This window comes from Onychostoma macrolepis, chromosome 05 (assembly GCF_012432095.1).
Source record: "Onychostoma macrolepis isolate SWU-2019 chromosome 05, ASM1243209v1, whole genome shotgun sequence".
NCBI lineage: Eukaryota > Metazoa > Chordata > Actinopteri > Cypriniformes > Cyprinidae > Onychostoma > Onychostoma macrolepis.
The window spans coordinates 5,907,339-5,927,787 of record NC_081159.1 but is presented as its reverse complement, the minus strand read 5'-3'; the positions used below and the strand labels follow the sequence as shown (position 1 = coordinate 5,927,787).

Genomic DNA, 20,449 nt, shown 5'->3' with positions numbered 1-20,449 from the left:
CTGTTGTCATCCCCAAATCTCCTCACAACAACACTAACGAATGACTGGAAAATCCCACATCCATCTGATTTGCTCTTTCTTAGAGGAGAATTGAATAGTTTATGAATGTCACAACCTCTGACGGTTCATGAATAAAATTTGTCTGCCCTTGTCCTTTTGGGTTTTTAATTATATAATGCATAATATATAATGTGTGAAGTGTGATCTTGTTTCTTTAGTACAATCAACTGCATATATCAACTGTACATTATTTATGAGGATGTTTTTTCAAATATGGGGACTTTTGGACCTGTGGACTTTTAGAAAATAAAACTTCACTCTGTTCACTCTCTCTCACTAGTTTAATGAGTTTAACAATGTACAGTGGTGTGTGTATATTACACATGCATCCCAAGAGAACTCTGTTATTTTTGTCATTTTGAACATTTTTACCAGTACCATTTCTACCACATCTCAAATTATGTACTGTATTGTGTTTAATATCATTTTGTGATAGAAATGACAATTCAGACATTCCAAATCTGTTGTTCCTGAGTCCTCGCTGAGGCTAATTTCATTATTTGAATTCATACAATTCATAATATTTTCACTATTTGTATAATGTTTAATAATTTAACAGCTTGATTGCAAATGATGCAGTTAAATATTCTGTTCAAGTAATGTTTACATTAATTCCTTTTCATTTTCTTTACACATCACATTTCATCTCAAGCATGCTCTTCTTGATGAAGGAATTTTTCACATAAAAATGAAAATTTTCTTAACATTTACTCCCCCTCAGGCCATCAAAGATGTAGATGAGTTTGTTTCTTCATTGGAACAAATTTGGAAAAATTTAGCAGTACATCACTTGCTCACCAATGGATCCTCTGCAGTGAATGGGTGCCGTCAGAATGAGAGTCCATCAATTTACATCTGGTCAAGTGAAAAGCTGCATGTTTGCAAGAAACAAATCTATCCATTAAAGCACTTTAAACTGTTGCTTCTGGCCAAAATAATGCATAATAATGCTTTCTTCAGTGTAAAAGTCCATCTCTTTTGTCTTACATCAAAATCAACCAACATATTTGTTTAGAAATATTTTGGACTGTTTTTGCTTGTGAACAGTGATCTGTGCATATTTCTCTCCTGATTCAGATGAGATGGCTTTTTCACTGGAGAAGACAATATTATGGATAGACGACTCTTATTTTAGCCTTATCTTTTAAGCAAAGATTTAAAGTTAAAAACATCTTTATGATGGATTTGATTATTACAAACATGCAGGTTTTTTTTTTTTTTTTTTGCGCCTTACTGGAGATGTGTGTTTTACTGGATTATTGTGATGTTTTTATCACTTGTTTGGATTCTGACAGCACCCACTCACTGCATACAGTGGATTCATTAGTGAGCAAGTTTTTGTCCAAATCTGTTCCAAAGAAGAGATAAACTCCTCTACATCTTGGATAGCTTGATGGTTAGTACATTTTCCGCAAAACTATTCTTTTAAGGCCAGAATGGTTTGTTGCGGTGGAAATGACACCACTACTGTCAGAAAAACTGTTATCATCCAAGGTTTCTTCCATTTTCACACAATACATATTGAAATGGTTTGTGTTTATTTCATTCCTTTTTCAAATCATCATAATAAATAATATTATTTATAATATTTTTTAGATGGATTTTTTTTATATATATATATATAGTTTAGGAGTCTAAGTCTAAGGTGAGGGTAAAAAAAAAAAAAAAAAAATTGAAATAAAGTTCACCTAGTTAAAGAAACATGCATAAAAATGTGTGAAAAGGTGTTTTCTGCATGTAAACTCTTATGTCTGCTCTCTCTGCAGGACATTGATGAATTGATGCACACAGACCGACCAGACTGGCAAAGTGTCATGCAATATGTATCTCAGATCTATAAGTACTTTGAGACTTAATTTTTGACTGGAAGAAAGGAAGAGGAAGAGGAAGATGAGGGCACAGAAGCACTTTTATTTGCCTGGTCCAGTTCTCCCTTCACAGTGTTTCTAAACACACAAACACACACAGTTCTGTAGTGTTCACACCAGTCAGGTTCTGTCTCTGAACACAACCAGCATATCATATTCAGTACAATAGTCATGCACACATACGCAAACACACAATCCTTCCAGCCTCAAACAACTTCTCTTTTCCTTACAATTCGTGTGTCATATAGACCTAACTCAGTTTTTGAAGTTTGAAGTTGCTTGCAGAGTGTAAGTTTGCAATCTTGCACTGAAACTGGTATAGTTTTTTAGAATGCTAAATTTTTGCTAAGAGTTGAAGTGCTGCTGCTAATCTTTATAGAGAGTATTATTAATCAAATCTATATATTGGCATACTTGTATATTGATATACTTATAAAGTATTTTTAAAATTTTAGTTTTCCCACAAATAATTTTGAAGACTTGTAATATGTCTTGGTGAGAGATCAAACCTTAGTGAAATATGAAAATAAGTTTCATATGTTTTGTTGAAAAGTTGTAGTTTGTCAATAACCACCAAAACCTTTACAATGTCCCAATTGTTTAACCGACTTTTGTGCATTTACGTATTCCTCATTAACAAACACTAAGATTATTTCTATATTACTCTAGTTAATTATTTCCTGAAAAAATGCCAGGAAGTCAATGTCTGATTTAATATTATGAGACTGTTTCAAAGAACCATTATTGATTCTTTAATGCTGTTTGTGCCTGTTTAAATTACATGGAATGTGTTTAAAAAAAGATTTGAAACAATGTTTAAAAAAGTACCAATATTGGAAAAAATACTCTCACAGATATGTGTTTAGGCTGGGCAGCAGTGTAATTTGTGCCAAATTCTTACAATAACTCTGTTAATTCAAACGCATGGAAATTCTCTCTCAACAGAAGTAAAACATGCACACAAAAAAACAGACAGCATCTGTGTTTTCAAATGTTTTCTTATCGGAAATGCTATTTATTGACTCTTAAATATTTAGATCGCAAAGGAATGTGTTTTTTTCTTTTTGAAACTTCAGTTTTGCTTCATGATAGAAGACTGTTAATTGATGATAATGGTAATAAAGGTTTTGTCATCATATTGTCTGCTTGGTTGAATTAAAAAGCTACAGTCGCCTTTATTAGAACAGAATCTCAGAGACAAATGTCCTACAATATATTCATTCACAAAATGCTAATTTTATCTCTCCTGCCATGTGATTTACACAGAAGTGAAATTGGGCACTTTAACAATTTAGGAGTCATGCTGGCTCTGGTTTTTATAGTTCTGCTACAAACCCTTAAAATGACGCACTGAAACGTGTGTGTGGCTACAGACAGAGAGATACACAGAGTCCACACTGTAAATCTTTGGCAATTACACAATATTGTCACTTCACTCACCAAGATCTTCCCAGAAATACTACACGCTCAATTTTCAGAAAATCACTCTTTTGTACAAAAGAATCTATAGGCTTAAGATACAGATAAGTTCAATCAATGTCAAATGTCAATAACAGAACAAAAATAGAATCTATCTTAAAGGGCAGATAAACAGATTTTACTGGGACTAGTAAACATGGCAAACATTTCCAACTTTTTCCAGTAAGAGTTTGCATTAAACCAATCAGCAAATACACTGTAAAATCTAACAAATATGCTAACTCAATTCATTTTGTTGACTTTACTTAAAGTGCTATTGTTTGTTTACCTTACTGGTGTAGATCTATTAAATCTTATTTGTGCTAGAAGTCCTAGTTACTCAAATGTCCCTAGTTAAGGTTACATGATTTGTTTGAGTGCAGTGCAATCCATGTGACCACTGACGTCATCAGGGTTTGGATTGAGAATTTTCTGATCAACGGCCATCTTGTTTTGTGGAAGACCTCGGCTGATAAACAATAAAACTGGTGAGTATTTATACATATATGTTTGAGTTTAATGTTAAGGAACTTGATTATATGATATTAAAGTTAATGGATTAATGCACGTGTTTTGTCGAATATCAAGTGTCAATATACATTTTGTTATGTTGTCTATGTCGCGCCTGGTAAATACATCCGTGCAGTGTTCAGTGTTTGAATTACTGACACGTTAGAGTGAGGAAGCACGGATGAATGGAGATTAAAGAACGGGACGTGCTTGATTGATTCTTTAAAAGTGCGCAGAAAGAAAACTACACTCGCGCGATGGATCTCTGTGTGCGCGCGCGCTGATGCCTGTCAGCATTCAAGTTCAGAAATGTGTTCTGTTTCGCGGCATTTGAATGAAATGAAATAAACACACAGATATCTAAAATATCAATCTTTCTTAGTATTCACATAAACACAGTTTATGTCTCGATTATGTCTAAAATGAACGTGAACAGTTAGGAGAAAAACAGATGTGGATCAGTATAATAGAGTATTTCTTCTTAAAGTGACAGCAGCCTAAATAAACCTGCTGTAGTATGTTATTAATGTGAATCAAACACAAGATAAAGAGAAAATAACTCTTTAATAAACAACTAAATAACTGTTGTAGCTTCAAAAGACTATAATTCATGGAGTATTCTTTAATGGAATATATGTTATTTTAATGTTTTATTTATGCTTTTGTTTTCCTTCAATCCAGTTAATAATTGCCGTCCTTGTCTTTTTTTAGGAAAGAGATTTTTGTGACAATTTGCACAACAGTTTGGAGATGTTATCACATCACAAAAGTAAGTACTTGCAGTCTTTTAGATATATTTATGGTCAGTTAGGTTTTATCTACTGTTGTTCATGAGTTGTTTTTACCTGCATCATCATATTACAGGCCCATGCCTGCTGGATTAATATGCATTTGAGGAGATACCAAAGGTGATTCCAAAGCAATACATACATATATGAGGTTAGTTTCTTTAATATAATACAAAGTGCATGAGTGAAAATTATGCTAAAGATATTGATATTGATTAATGTGTTTTATGTTGTTCTAAAACTAATCACAGTTTTTTTTTTCTCTTAATCCTGGCAGGAAAAACAGACAACTTGGAGAAGGTATGTAATGACTTTGCTTGGCAGAAAAGTATGTTTTAAAAGGATACTCTTCCCAAAAACTAAATTATCTGATCATTTACTCATTTTTAGATTTTTAGAAAAATAATCCATCTATGTGAGACCATATAATGCTAGAGGAAGGGACCCTTAAAGTTAATACTTCAAAAACAAGAGAGATGTTGTGAAGCTATCTTTAGTAGATATTTATTCCTCCACTGGGCTCATATGAATTAGTCAAAATTGCTGTGTGTGGGGTTTTTTTAAAGCATCAAATATGGACTCACAGAGATTGATTGTTTTTCTAAATATTCGTTGTATTTATCAGAAGTAATATACATGGAGGTTAGCATGAGGGTGATAAATGATAAGAGAATTTAAATTTTTAGAAGGACTACCTCATTAAATTAAATGGATTGTCAGCAAATTAAAAACTATAAATAAGACATTCTTTACACATACAGAATAACATGGAATCTCATTTTATGTACTCTTCCCTCTTTTCAGGAAACTGAGGTTACTCTTCAACACACTGCAGTTCTCCATGGCATTCCTGTCCTGCTTGGGCACAACACGGAGAGCAAAGGTCTTGCGTGTTTATTTTCATGTTTTCTCTTGATTCAGCTATTGTGTTTATTTGATGACACAAGTTGACATTGCAATACAATGTCAAAGGAGTTAGACAGTCTGAGCAAATGTATATAAAAGTATATTAAGTGTGCGTTCTTTTTATTGTTTTAATCTGCTCAGGGGATATTATTCCTCTCAAATGTTCTTTTGTTGGTTTTGATTGCTTCTATTGTCCTCATTTGTAAGTCAATTTGGATAAATGACTAATTGTAAATGTACAACTCTTAACATTTAATTTGGGAATTTTTTCTGATTCAAGCCTTGTTAATGAACAACTATTACAAATTACCATGTTGATTTACATTTGTTTTCTGAGTTTTGAAAAATAAATGTTTTGAAATGTGAATGGAGAGCTGTGTGTTTTTTTTAAACTAGGTATAGGCTAGCTATTCTCAGTGTTCCTCAGATCACAGATTCAATTAAGTTAACCCCTTAACTGTCACCGTCCCACCTGTGGGACGCTTGGCGCTCTTTTTTTCGTTGTCTTTTTTCCCTATCAAATATTTGAGTAATCATCATAAATTATATATCATTTGAAAGCTTAAAACCTCAAAATTCATCCTGTGAAAACCATTTTGAAACCGGACATTGCTTTACCATGTAAATTGTACTTTAGAATCGTTTGGCGGTCTCCTCCCCCTTAGTGGGTGGTGTCAAGTGTCATATTACACAATGTATTACGGTCTTTTAGAATCAAAACTTTTTATAATCTTGACAAAATACATATTGCCGGAAAGGTCTGACTCTCAGGATTCCATATTTGGTGGTCTTTTTGTGATCGGAGTAATATTGACAGAGAAATTTAGACATTTGTGACAGAAAAATGCATTAAAAAAAATTCAATGAAGTTGAATGGCACCCGGTGGCTGTTTGTGGTATGACGCCCTAAATAAAATCTCACAGGAACCTCAATTTTTCTCATATCAACTTCAAATTTGGAACATAACTTATTGAGACATAAGGCTTTAATTTTATGCCAATTTTAGAGTAAAACCTGTTATGTAAAATATTTATTTTATATAAAATATATAAAAAATAATATTTTGTATTTTCTTTACAGTAAATTTAAACTTCTATAACTTTTTGATACTTTCATATTTTAAAATAATTCCACTTTTGCAGTAATCTGCTGATTGTCTTCTTAAAAAAAAGAGTACAACCTTATGTCTGTATTCCAAAGCATTCATGAATTATAAGAGTTTAAGTTTGGATAGTGCACTTTCATGTATATGTTCAAAAATGGGGGGTGACAAATGGCTTAAGTAAATAGGACTTAAAATTTTAAGTAAGTAAGTAATACTTTTAATATATTAGGAAGTAAGACTTAAATTACACTTAATTCAATTAAGTTAAAATTACTTAATTGAATTAAGGCCACAAGTTTGCACAATTTAATTAAGTAAACTTAAATTACTTTTTACAGTGTAATTTAGCGACTCCATTTTTTTTTCATGTAATTCATCATTTTCTTATTAAACTTTAATTATAATCATCATGCAACTTTGTTTAAACAATGATATTAAAGCCACTGATAGAATATTCGTTATTCAAATTAAACTTGCAAGAACTATGATGTCGTAAAATTTGCACACTGAATTCTGATTGGTCTTATATATTTGTATAATTATAATAGTATGGTCTTTGTTTATTTGATAAAAACGGCTTTCCTGTAGCTCAAATAGTAGAGCATGGCGCTAGCAATGCCAAGATCATGGGTTCGATTCCCAGGGAAAGCAAGAGCTGATAAAATGTAAAAACTGTAACTTGAATGCAATGTAAGTCGCTTTGGATAAAAGCGTCTGCTAAATGCATAAATGTTAATGTAAAAACGAGTTCAGAACGCAAGACCACATAGAAGCTTCCTATCTGTTGCATTCTATCAGGCTATATAATATCTAACTCTCCCTCTCCATTTGTTTATCTATAGCCTATTTGTGTTTCACCTTCTCTGTGATTTTACTTTAACGCTATCTTTTCTCTTCTTTCCAAGTAGGCTATTAGGCTATAATTTCTTTAAGGAAAGACAAATCTAGTTTGATTAGATTTATTCTTTGTCATTTAATCTTCTTTACAATAGCTGTCAGCGGACAATCCTAAATGTGTGTTTTATTTGAAATTGCTCATTAAAATCATCTGAGCTTGTGTGTGGCATCACATCGCTTCCTCTGGGCGTGGCGTCGAGCTGTGATGTACAGGCTGTTTTCCGCGAGCTGCTTGAAAGCCATGTGTTGCGCTCGCGGTGAGTCAGATTGCTTCTCTGCCCTGCAGCATGTAGGCTACCGCAAGACGCGAATGCAAGTTACTTTAAAGTGGAACGTCAAACAATAACAACAACAACTCTGAAATGAGGGTAAGTAACTCCACCTCATCAAAATGTAAATGTTTGTTTAATAAGTTTCTGCTCGTCAGTGGGAACTTCTGGAAGTGAGGAAAGAAACAACGCTTCTTTATCTGCCTCTAATGGTCTTGAATGATTCTCTTCAGAGAATGAATACAAATAAATTTGTTTGTTTAAATCAACAGATGGCCGTGCTCGCAAATCACAAACTTTGGAGATCCGTGGATTATTGCAAATCGGTTCTTTTACCACTGGACAAGCAGCACAGAGTGACAGACAGACTCATGACATCCTAACTACGGTCTGAAGGTGTTTCTCGGTGAAGTGTGCGGCAATGGATTCGCTGTATATCGCTATTGAGCTGGTGATCGCCGTCCTGTCAATCGCCGGTAACGTGCTGGTGTGCTGGGCTGTGGCCATCAACTCCACTCTCAAGAACGCTACCAATTACTTTCTGGTGTCTCTAGCCGTGGCAGATATTCTGGTTGGATGCCTTGCCATCCCTTTTGCCATCACAATAAGCATTGGTCTGCACTCAGACTTTTACGGATGCCTTTTCCTGGCGTGTTTTGTTCTGGTACTGACTCAAAGTTCAATATTTAGTCTTCTGGCGGTTGCCGTCGACAGATATGTGGCTGTAAAAATCCCCCTGAGGTGAGTTTTTCCAATTATTAGCATTAAAATGATTAACTAAAACGCTGTGATTCAGGGTATACCTGTTATTATATAGCCTAGGCTATATATATATATATATATATATATATATATATATACACACACAGTTTCACAGCTGTCTTGAAACAAGCTCTGACATTTAAGCGCGTGCACCATGAACCTGTTCTTCGCTGTCTTCTGCATTATCAAATAGTACACTTTCTCATTAATATTAGCCTATATAATTGATTCATCATTTCATATTTATAAACACACAACAAGACGACCAGCATCTTTCCTGAAAGGCGCTGTATTGATTGTATATGCGATCAATATGATGCTCGTGCCTCTTTTGCAATTCGTCCAAAGTTCATCGAAGTTAAAACACGGAAAGACTTATTCAGGACAGCTCGAATATGTCACGCAGTCTCAAGCTAAACTCGAAATGGATATCGGCCTATTTTTTTTTTTTTTTTTTTTTAAATCTGTGTTAATAGGTAAATTTAAAGAAGGCAATTAAAAAAAAGAAGGTTGCTCAATGTCACTTGTCCCGTCATATTTCTTCAAAATGAATGGAAAGACTGAGGAAAGGAATAAAAGGAATTACATATCGACTGACTGTAATTTCATGCATTCTCTTTCTGCTTTATGCCATGTAATTACTGAAGCACACTTATGAGTAAGTATTTAGGGTTCGGGTTTCACTTACAGCCAACACTGTGTTAAGTCCTGTGGCTGGGAATGCAGTTTCTCTCAATTCACAGTGTTTTTAATGATAATGTTGAATAAGGATATGCTTACAGTAGGTAACTTTAATGATAAAGCTGTTCAGTGCAGTCCAAATCATCTCAGATCTTGGGTGGTCATGTTACTCTCACTGCTTCATGGCCAAGATGAACGTATGTTTCTCGTTACACTGTAGTTACTGGAAATAAAGGGTTTTGGCACGATTGCTGTTAGCAGATGATCCAAGAGGAACCAAGTTTCCTCACTTTGCTGCCAGACAGTATTACCCGTTCAGCATTCATTCACTGGACTGGTCACCACATCTCTCTCTTACTCACACATTCTCCGCTCATCTGTCTGTCTCTCTCCGTGTGTAGAAACACGAAAGCTCAGAGCTGGCTGCGTTTAGCTACATGTCCACTGACTGAAGGATTTAAATAGGGTTCAATTTCCTAAAACAGTAGGCTGCTATTATATAAATTTAAGCGTGGGCTTGAATCAGAAGGTCTTTCCACTGTTGAGCAAAAGAGGCCCAGAGCATCTTTTTCCTCTGAGTCATTGGTTGTACTGAAATAATAATAAAAGGTGGTTCATGGCAGGACTTTTTCTTTTAGTGATGTGATATGTATCATACAATGTGTTTTTAATATAATGTACAACCAAATGCTTCTATTTAATTGTTTGTGTTTTTTAAATTTCTCTTTAAAGGGATAGTTCAGTTACTCTCCCTCATGTCGTTCCAAACCGGTATGACTTTTTCTTCTATGGCACACAAAAGTAAATATTTTGGGAAATGTCTTTTGTCCATATGGAAGTCAATTTTCACCAAAACCGCTCAGTTACCGACATTCTTCAAAATATCTTTCTTTTTTTCTGCAGGAAAAAAAAAAAAAAAGTCATACTGGTTTGTAAATGCTTAAAGAATTTTCATCTTTGGATGAACTATCTATTTATCGTTGTTATTGAGCATTCAGTGACCCTTTTTGATTTGTCATAAATAAGTGAGAGCAAAGTGGATTGATGAACTAGTGATGCATTACAGGTCAACGTATTGATTTTTTTAAATAGTGGGGAAAAAAATCCATTAATGATTTTTCTTTTCACACTGAATTCAGGACAATGTCCTTAATGATTAATCAAATTATTATGGCATTCCAAAGGAAGTGAAATGCTGTAATTAATGATGTACTTTCTTTTGTGTAACACAAAAGAAAATAATTTAGATAATCCCTAGACCCCACTGGCTTTCATTGTATGGACAAAAAAATAAATAAATACAGAACAGAAATTACAGAACAGTGTAATTTTAGTATTATTTATATAATATTATAGTTTTATTCATTTAAATTTAATGTGTACAATTATTTATTTTTATTTCAGTTACATTTTTGTTCTGTTTTAGTAATTATTTATTTCCATTTTTTTTTTTTTCAGTCATTAATTAAAATGAAACATTTTTCAGTAAACAAAAATTCCAAATGTTGCCTTGGCATGAAATATATAAACATATTTCAGTTATTTTTTTGTGGTGAACTACTGTTTTAATGCACCTGTTCACATGCATTAAGAGCAAAGCAGTTGAGACCTTCTCCCTTCAGAGCCATTGTGTCAACTGTTTTTACTTAAACTGGAGCCTGTTGGCAGAGCCCTGTGGTCTAAAGCGGAAGCGAGGCAGCTGAAGAACGGAAGGGTTAGAGGAGGGATTTGTGTGTGGAATAGAATGAAGGGGTGAAAGAAAGAGAGCGAGGGAGATGGGGATGCCAGCGGGTTGTTGTCATGCCACAACTAATCCACTCTTCCCTCCATTCATGTACCCTGAGTGTAGAGGAGAGCTGGCGCTGAGAGAGAGAAAAACATGTTAAAGCTGAAAGAAGTGTCCAACAAAAGGAGACTGTGCTCTTGGAGCTAAATGGAATGACATCATGTGTCCTTGCATCTGGGGTAAAAAAAGAGATAATTGATTAAATATTGAGCCAAGGATGGCTTTTTTTTTTCAAGCTATGGGTTATGTGTCTATTCCTAAGCCCTTTCTTGAGAATATAAAATTAATAAAACTAGGTTCTGGTTGGATACAGTTTGGTCGGAGTCAAAAAAACAAAAACAAAAAAACACCTTGATATTCTTGTCTTTAAATAACTCAAGTTCCTTCTTACATATGTTTTCTGTGTGTGTGTGTGTGTGTGTGTGGGTGGGTGGGTGGGGTACCTGTTTTATCTCAGTTTTAAATCAGTAGTCTAGTTGCTTAGTCCAGTTTTCTAAGCCTAAGTCAGTGTAATTTTAGTATTATTTATGTAAGGAATAATTGATGACGGGCCGTTGAATTATTAGAAAAATAATGCCCAAGGTGGTGATTCGCGTCGTGGCCGTTACACCTCGGGTGTGCATTATTTTTTCTAATAATTCAACGGACCGAAGTCAATTATTCTGCTTATACTAGGGTAGACTGAGTACAGTAGAGACACTTTCTGCTTTTTTCATCACTACACAAAAACTAGATGCTGAAATGAAGTGATTTTTCACATGATATTTCTTTTGCTTGTGTACTAAAATATCATAAATTGATAATAGCCATAAGTAGTTCATATTTTCCACAATTAGCTCATAAACATGAGGTGCATTTTTGTCTCAACTGTACCCATATGGTGTGCAGTTGAAACAGTAGCATGGTAGAGTTGAGACACCCATTCTTAATGCTCTAAAGCTGGCTAACCATGCAAATGTAATAAATTACAAAATTACAGTTTTAAATTATTACAGTTTAAAAATACATTTATTTATTTGCTTTATTTAATTCAGATTCAGTTAAACAAAACAGGAACAAATATTTAACACTACAAAAATATATGGCAAACAGTACAAATGTAAACATAACAGTAAAAATAATAATATACTATATTCTATAATCCTACCCCTAAACCTACGCATCACTCGAATCTTTCTGCATTTTTACATTTTCAATCATTCTGTATGATTTATAAGCTTGTTTCATCATGGGGACCTAAAAAATATTCCCATAAGGTGAATTTACTGGTATTATTATACTATACTATTACTATATATTTGGTCCCCATAATGTAGGTAATACCAGTACACAAACACACACAGCCTCTGTATGTATTTTATTTTCTATGATTGAACTGTTACTGTATAGACGGTTTCATCGGGCGCACGCGCCTGGACCGAAGTTAACTTCCGGTCTGTGTTTGTTTATCGGTCTTGTTAGTGCACGGCGCCGGCTACAAACAGTTAAAGTTAAAGTGATGAGTAATGAAGTTGGGCTCAGATTGTTGTGCTGTGGGATGTGTTTCACATACATTTATTCTCAACCGTACCCCACTGTCATGCTCGCACGTTTCTCTAGATTATGAAAAGACCTTGCATGGCACAATGTCATAAAATATGTCTATTTTTAGATCACAGAGTAACGTTTGCAATGATATATGTTAAGTTTAACAATCATAAAAGAATAATGAATTATTCATTGTGGAAGGGACATGGTGAAATGAAAATCTCACCTTAGAAAAAAAACGTTTGCCGATATCTTTGGAGTGGAAAGACGCACACATTTCAAATTTCCCACAATCAAAGAGAACATTAATACACATGTGTGGAGCAAAAATCACGGCTCGGGGTTCTTGTGTACGCAAGTTATTTAAGGTGTTTCAACTGTACACATGTCTCAAATGTACTCAGTCTACCCTACGGTTGCCACACCGCAAGACATCGATCAGATGATATATTTCAAGGCATTCGTCCGGTTTTTCTACTTAAATTGCTATTGTGAGTAGGATTATTTCTTCCGCATCTCATCCAACGCCTCCTATGGAAAAGCATTTTCAAAAGCAATTGCAAATTATATTTTCAATTGCTTTTTCCACATGTGGGCGCATAAATTGGGACATAATCCAAATGCAATTGCAAATCTTGCATTACCGTTTGCATTTTCGCTTTCGCGAGTGCACAGTGACTTCCACATTTCAAATGAAAAAGCAAAGTCCATATGCAACTGTATTTCCCATGTCTTACGAGTTATGAGCCTGTCATATTTAAATGGCAATATTAACTACCACATTTGCCTTCTCACTTTCTCTGCGTTGTGCATGTAACCTGCCAAAACTCAAATGAAATCGCAATTCCTTTTGCATTTGAATTTCTGACGTCTACACGGAAAGCTGTCAATCATTGTGAGGGGGCGGGACTATACTAGGGGGCGTGTTTGTATTGGGAGGTGACGTCACTCACAGACGACCGTGCCGAATGATTTGATTAATGGAGGTAATCGGTAAAGGCTCCGCTAAAGGCAGCTGTCAATCAGTTCGTTTCTGTGTGAACGAACAGACAACTAGCACAATACATAATTCTGTCTTTTTTACCCCAAATGCAGCGATTATACCCTGCTAACAGCGGGAGCAACAACGGTACGCACAATAATAGCTTAATATTCACTATTTAAAAAAAGCTTTTCACCTGTCTCAACATCTCACTCAGAGGGGGTCTCGCCCGGAGAGTAATTCAATGTAGAACCGCCACTGGCGCGGTGTATGTTAGTGTGTGTGTTAACTAACTGTTATGTATGTGAGGGTCTGTGAGGGAGAGAGAGCTGGAGAGATAGAGTAGCCTATATGTGCTTTCCATACATAATAAAGCGTAATTTTTTGGCAAAAACATGGACATGATCTGTCATTGTTATCCTTTTGTTTACTATATTTATTTGTTTGGCCAGTGTCGTTGTGGGTCTTGGTTATTTTGCTGTTGTAAGACCTTTGAAATAACAGAAAACATTTGGCGAAGTGATATGGTCATGTAATGCGGTCAAGAGCTGCCTGGAACTACGTTCGCCGTGCATTTCCCTGAAAATAACTGCACACCTTAGAAGGTTCGGCAGCCAATCAGATTCAAGCATTCAACGGCCCCGTAGTATAAGCAAAGACTAGGCTGCGTCCGAAATCGCATACTACTTGTGTAGGTACTACATTTGAATTCAAACGTACTACTCGACCGTTAAAAAGTATGTTCTATATAGTATGAATGGAATTCGGACGTACTACATCCGCCATGTTGATGTTGTCACGCGTCTTCACAACAGCGCGAAAATTTTAAAGAGCCCATTTCACTGCGCCTCTTAACGAACCATCTATTTAAAGAAAGCAGTAACAAGCTGATGTACTACATTGAGGTTAAGGTAACTCCATCTGATCGGTAATGATTAGAGATCTTATTACACCCAATTCACAAAATCGTTTCATCTGTTTGTTTAACCCTCAACAAGTCAGTGGTTTACTTGGATGATGTTAAACAAGTACAAGTTAACCACAATGAACATCAGCAACGTTTTTCCCTGAGGTCCTTTACACTTGAAGACAGCTGCGTCGCGGCTTTCCGCCACTTTTCGAATATGACGCGGCTTCTCCCGCGGCCTCATGGGATAGTAAAGTGTCCATCGTATGCCTACTACAGAATTCGGAAGGAAGTAGTAGGTCATCCGGGTATTCTCGCCTACTATTTTTCGAATACTATGAATTCGGACATACTACTCGCCTCGCATACTGTTTTTCGCATACTATATAGTAGTATGCGATTTCGGACGCACCCTATAGAATACCCAAGACATGTCACTGGTATAGTTTTGAATGAGGAAAAATGCAAAGCTCAATATGGCCGCTCGCAGGAAGCCCCGCCTTCTGAATGAAAGAGTCAATCACTAATTGGTAAAGTCAACGCCTCACTGCAGCTGCCGTTAGAAGTCCCGGTTGCTATAGAAACAGTCAGCGTTTTGAGACGTGCGCTTAGAACTGTGTATGCGCACTGGCTGATCTACCCAGAAAAATAAGCTTTTTATAACACTATTTGAGCAAAAGAAACAACATTTATGATACAGTTGTCGTCAGATTTCTTTGGTGATTTCAAATATGAAATTTAATTGTAAGCTTAGTGAACAGTTTTGGAGAATTTGATGTTTCCCCATTCAAAGAGATAGGGGGCGAATTCCAAACGGCTTTTTTGCGCCCTTGAAGGGCACTTCGGGAAGGGGACGCTATTTGTAGGGACGTTCCAAACGAAAGTGAACAACTGGGCAAATTCCAAACAGAAGTGAGCATCCCTATGCCCTACTCCCTTCGAAGGGCAGAGCCCTTGAAGTGTGTTCTTTGAAGGGTGTAGGGCATTACGGTCTCGTATAAGCGTTTGGAACTCCCTTGGTGAAGGGAATGACGGACAAAATGTTACCTTGAGTGCATCATTCAGCGCTCCAACAGTTGTTGCAAATAAATATTTCTTCTTATTGTTATTATTTTAATCAAATACTGTCTAATTGTGTCTTATTTACTATTAAACTTTTTCAAACTAAACTTGCTAACAATAGTCATATTTTTAATCACTGACGAAAATATTTTTTATTACATAAAAATAAAGAAAAATTTTATTAGCTTATTCTACTTACGTTTGTATGTAAAGTCAAAATAAACCCCAACTTTGCTTTAAAATGCATAGCAAGATCTCCTAAATGAAGATCACATGATCACAAACGGAAATCACTTCCGTGAAGTGACCATCACATGTTTCCTTCACTAACAGACTTCTGGAAGGGCCCTTCGTGAAGGGAATCAGTTGTTCACTTTCGTTTGGAACGTCCCTACAAATGGCGTCCCCTTCCCGAAGTGCCCTTCAAGGGTGCAAAAAAGCCGTTTGGAATTCGCCCACTGATTCCCTTCACGAAGGGCCCTTCCAGAAGTCTGTTAGTGAAGGGAACATGTGATGGTCACTTCACGGAAGTGATTTCCGTTTGTGATCATGTGATCTTCGTTTAGGAGATCTTGCTATGCATTTTAAAGCAAAGTTGGGGTTTATTTTGACTTTACATACAAACGTAAGTAGAATAAGCTAATAAAATTTTTCTTTATTTTTATGTAATAAAAAATATTTTCGTCAGTGATTAAAAATATGATTTAAGACTATTGTTAGCAAGTTTAGTTTGAAAAAGTTTAATAGTAAATAAGACACAATTAGACAGTATTTGATTAAAATAATAACAATAAGAAGAAATATTTATTTGCAACAACTGTTGGAGCGCTGAATGATGCACTCAAGGTAACATTTTGTCCATCATTCCCTTCACCAAGGGAGTTCCAAACGCTTATACGAGACCGTAATGCCCTACACCCTTCAAAGAACACACTTCAAGGGCTCTGCCTTTCGAAGGGATTAGGGCATAGGGATGCTCACTTCTGTTTGGAATTCGCCCCGGATCTGCACTTGGATGCCCCAGAGGCGTTTCAAAGATGGCCGCTGAGTGATATGACTTGTCTTAGGGCGAATTCCAAACATGTTACCTTGACAAAGCTGCGCGTGAGTGCATCATTCAGCGCTCCAACAGTTGTTGCAAATAAATATTTCTTATTATTATTATTTTACAGCATTCACATATTAAAGATGTTAATAATATTTGCGCTGCAATATTTGACCGGAACGATAAAAATGACAGTTATTTTCGTCTGTATTACCATTCAACTGTAACTGTATGTTACTATGGTTACCAATGTTTATAGGAAGCGCATTAATATAGAATGTGATTAAACTGACCTGGAACTACCTGTGCAGTTCAACGAATTTAATCAACACCTGCCAGCCAATCAGAATCCAGTATTCAGACAGACCATGGCATAAACAGTATTATAGTTTTGATTAATATTATGGATTAGCTTTTTATTTTCAGTTTTAGTTTTAATTATTTTTTTGTACTTCATACCTAAATTTATTTTTATTTCACTTAGTTGCCAAGTTAAAATTTCTAATTTAGAAGTTTTTCATCTAATATTTATATTTTATTTAAATTACCAAAAATGATGAAAATAAATAAATAAAATAATATATATGTATGTATGTATGTATGTATATATGTGTGTCTATATATATATATAGTTTTAGTCAAGAACACTGCCCTAAGTGTATGGAACATTAACAGTGATGCTTGTGTAGTTCATTATCTGTGGACCAACATGATGTTATCACTCAGTGCTTTCCCAACCCCCTCCATCCGTCACTGAGGCAGCACCTCTGATAGCTGTGGCAGCCCAGGTCTCTCTTAGAAAGGTTGTGGTGGGTGTGATGAATAATGCACCTCATGTATTAGTTACTCCAGTCCATCAGTAGAATCAGAATCAGAGCTGTCTGAGGATGCCTGATGAAGAGTCTCTAAGTGAAAGCTTGAGCCATCAGTCACGTCAGTGTTTATGTGAAGCTCTCTTCCCCTTCTCTAACCTATATATACAAGTACAGTCACCACAAGAAGTAGTTTTACACTTAAATGTTCATACAGAATACTGCATAAAGCTAATGGCTAGTGTAAAGAAATGTTGCAATTTTTTTTTGCAATTTTTAACTAGCTGGTGTTGCAGTGATTGTTATCACTTTGAACATGATCTGCTTATGGCAACCAAAAAGTGGCCTTTTGATTTTGTTAATATTTATTTTGAACAATGCATCTGTTGTTTTATATGGAAGCCCTGACTCAGAATAGATGATTTAAAAAATGTGAAAAAGAAATACGTATCTATTTTTGCACTCTGAAGCTGAAAGTTTTAACAAGCTTTTGCTTTCTAATTAAATAATGTGAAAATATATAATGTGAGATCCAAAATTCTAGGAGCAAACTGACAATTATGATTAAAAATGCAAATTAAACCTGGAAATAATTTAGCAATTTAAAACAAAGAAATGTGTGGAAGTTTGTTTTCACCACAGGATAAAAAATTAATAATAATAACAATAAAGGTAATTGCAACTTTCTCACAATATTTTGAGAAATCTGTAAAACAGTCAAAATTGAGAGACAATTGTGAGATATACACTCAACCTTTTTCTCCCTGACAATTCCTAGTTTACATCTTCCAATTATGTTTTTTGTTTCCACCAAGAAATAAAAAGTTACTTTTTATCTCACAATTCTGACCTGTGATATATAAACAGAATTATAAGGGGACAAAAAAGTCCCCTTTTTTAATTAGTTTTTTTTTATTATTTATCCCATGGCAGAAATAAGCAAATGTGGCTTAATATGAAGAAACAATATCCTGCAATATTTCTAGGTCACATTGATCATGTGGCTCTTTGCACAGACTAATGCAAGTAAATGCAAAATAGAAGCATTTTTGCTAGTGATCTCAGACTTTTAGACCATATAGTGAACTCAACCATCACTAGCCAAACCTTCAGCCAGATTCAAATTTGCAAAGTTAATAATCTTTATTCTATGTCCACTCCTCTGTACAGGTATAAGGAGCTTGTCACAGGGAAAAGGGCAAGAGAGATCATTGCTATTTTATGGATCTTATCCTTCATCATTGGACTCATCCCATTCGTGGGCTGGAACCGTAAAGACTTGGCCTGTTCCAGAAATGAAAGCAGCTTCACACAGACTAGCAACAGCAGTGACGCTGCTGAGATGGAAACGAGCTTCTTGCAAAGCTGCTGCCTCGAGTGCTTCTTTGAGAAAGTGGTGGACATGAGCTACATGGTGTACTTCAACTTCTTCGGTTGTGTGCTGCCACCTCTGCTCATCATGCTGGGCATTTACGCCAAGATCTTCACGGTGGCACGGAAACAGCTACGTCAGATCGAGCTCAAATGCAGCGTGAGTAACGGTGAGAATCAGCACCACAGCCTGCTGCAGCGGGAGATTCGTGCCGCCAAATCGCTCTCCATCATCGTGGGCCTGTTCGCTCTCTGCTGGCTGCCCGTGCACATCCTGAACTGCCTCACTCTCTTCTACAGCGAGCTGAAGAAGCCTGGCTTCATCATGAACATCGCCATCATCCTCTCACACGCCAACTCTGCCGTCAATCCCATCATCTACGCCTACCGTATTCGGGAGTTCAGATTCACTTTTAGGAAGATTCTGAACCGCCATTTCTTTTGTCGACGGGACGAATTGTATCGCAGCTCCACTAGAAACAGCTGTCACAGAGACCAGATTACGATGACTATTGACCCTCTGCTTTAGACGTCTTTATCAAAATATATGAGAGAAATGTTTACAGATCGAAGAACTGCAAACAGCATGATCATGTATTGAGATGATGTCTAGCGTGGCCCACTATTCGTGAAGACACTGTGGTCACATTTTCAGAATTTAACATTGAACTGTGAAAAAAAAAGCCTCTGTCACTAAAAATCTGTGGAAATACTGATAGATTGCATTTCCAAGCAGACTTTTGCAGCAGCCTTAGCGCAGGAATGAAAGCTATGAGTGGTCACTGGGCCTCTGGAAGTGCTGAACGATTAACTGAACCACGTATGAGAGAAACCTACATGAGGATCCTGCAGAACAATAAAACAATCATTTTGGGCAGCTTTAGTTAAATCTTTAATAATGACAGCCCAGAGGAACAATCTGAATCCATAAGGCACATCAGATGAATGCTCCAGCGTGGAACAGAGTACACAAAGAAACGTTTTTGAATTCTTGAATGTATTAGGACCTTTTGTTGTTTTTTACAGTTGAGATGGATGGTTTAGACTGCTCAGGAACACATACGAGGTAAAAGCAACCCATAATAGAAAGGAAATCATAAAACGATTTTCTGGACAGCCGTTTATGAAAAATTACCCCGATTTCAATTTTTTCATTACTTAAAATGCACCGCTGGTCCATTCACAGCTCAATTAACCCAACAAGTTCATATCTGAAACTAAAATGACTGATATACTGGGTACACAGTGACCCCAATACTATTTGGAAATGTATTTCATTACATAACAAAAAGTCTCATGATACTCTGTTGGAGTTTATATATATATATATATATATATATATATATATATATATATATATATATATATATATGAAAATATTTTTATTTTTGGCATTTTGTATTTTGATACTTTGCATTATATTATCAGAAGTTGAGCTGTACAAACTTCATAAGTTTGTCAGACCTGACGATCATGTTCTCCAGTATGATTTGTTTTGATCCAAAGAACATTTTGAGCTTCATTGAAAGAACTTCTGACATGATCAATGTCACTCATTTCCTTTTCTAATTAGTTACCAGAAAATACAGGTGCATCTCAATAAATTAGAATGGTGTGGAAAAGTTCATTTATTTCAGTAATTCAGCTCAAAT

General features: G+C 35.6%; 2 protein-coding genes and 1 long non-coding RNA gene across 7 annotated transcripts in view; all 3 read left to right on the top strand.

Annotated features, from left to right (window-relative positions):
• The window catches only part of specc1 (sperm antigen with calponin homology and coiled-coil domains 1), a 149,438-nt gene extending 146,369 nt beyond the window's left edge, over positions 1–3,069 (top strand). For 4 of the 5 annotated variants that reach the window (XM_058775057.1, XM_058775059.1, XM_058775056.1 and 1 more), the window contains exon 15: positions 1,827–3,068. In XM_058775057.1, the coding sequence (XP_058631040.1) occupies positions 1,827–1,916 (90 nt within the window). In that variant the 3' untranslated portion in view covers positions 1,917–3,068. Of the gene's footprint in view, positions 1–1,826 lie in introns of all 5 variants that reach the window. The other variant, XM_058775060.1, reaches the window with a different exon arrangement.
• Positions 3,070–3,614: 545 nt separating this feature from the next.
• On the top strand, positions 3,615–5,913 carry LOC131541358 (uncharacterized). Its single transcript, XR_009271475.1, has 5 exons — positions 3,615–3,874; positions 4,608–4,665; positions 4,761–4,835; positions 4,962–4,984; positions 5,489–5,913. It is a non-coding gene; the product is annotated as an uncharacterized LOC131541358 (long non-coding RNA).
• Positions 5,914–7,811: 1,898 nt separating this feature from the next.
• adora2b (adenosine A2b receptor) lies at positions 7,812–20,130 on the top strand. The gene is made up of 3 exons (XM_058776369.1): positions 7,812–7,961; positions 8,135–8,603; positions 18,597–20,130. Exons 2-3 carry the CDS (start codon positions 8,284–8,286, stop codon positions 19,324–19,326), a joined length of 1,050 nt encoding a protein of 349 aa, XP_058632352.1. The 5' UTR covers positions 7,812–7,961; positions 8,135–8,283; the 3' UTR covers positions 19,327–20,130.
• The last annotated feature ends 319 nt before the right edge of the window (positions 20,131–20,449 follow it).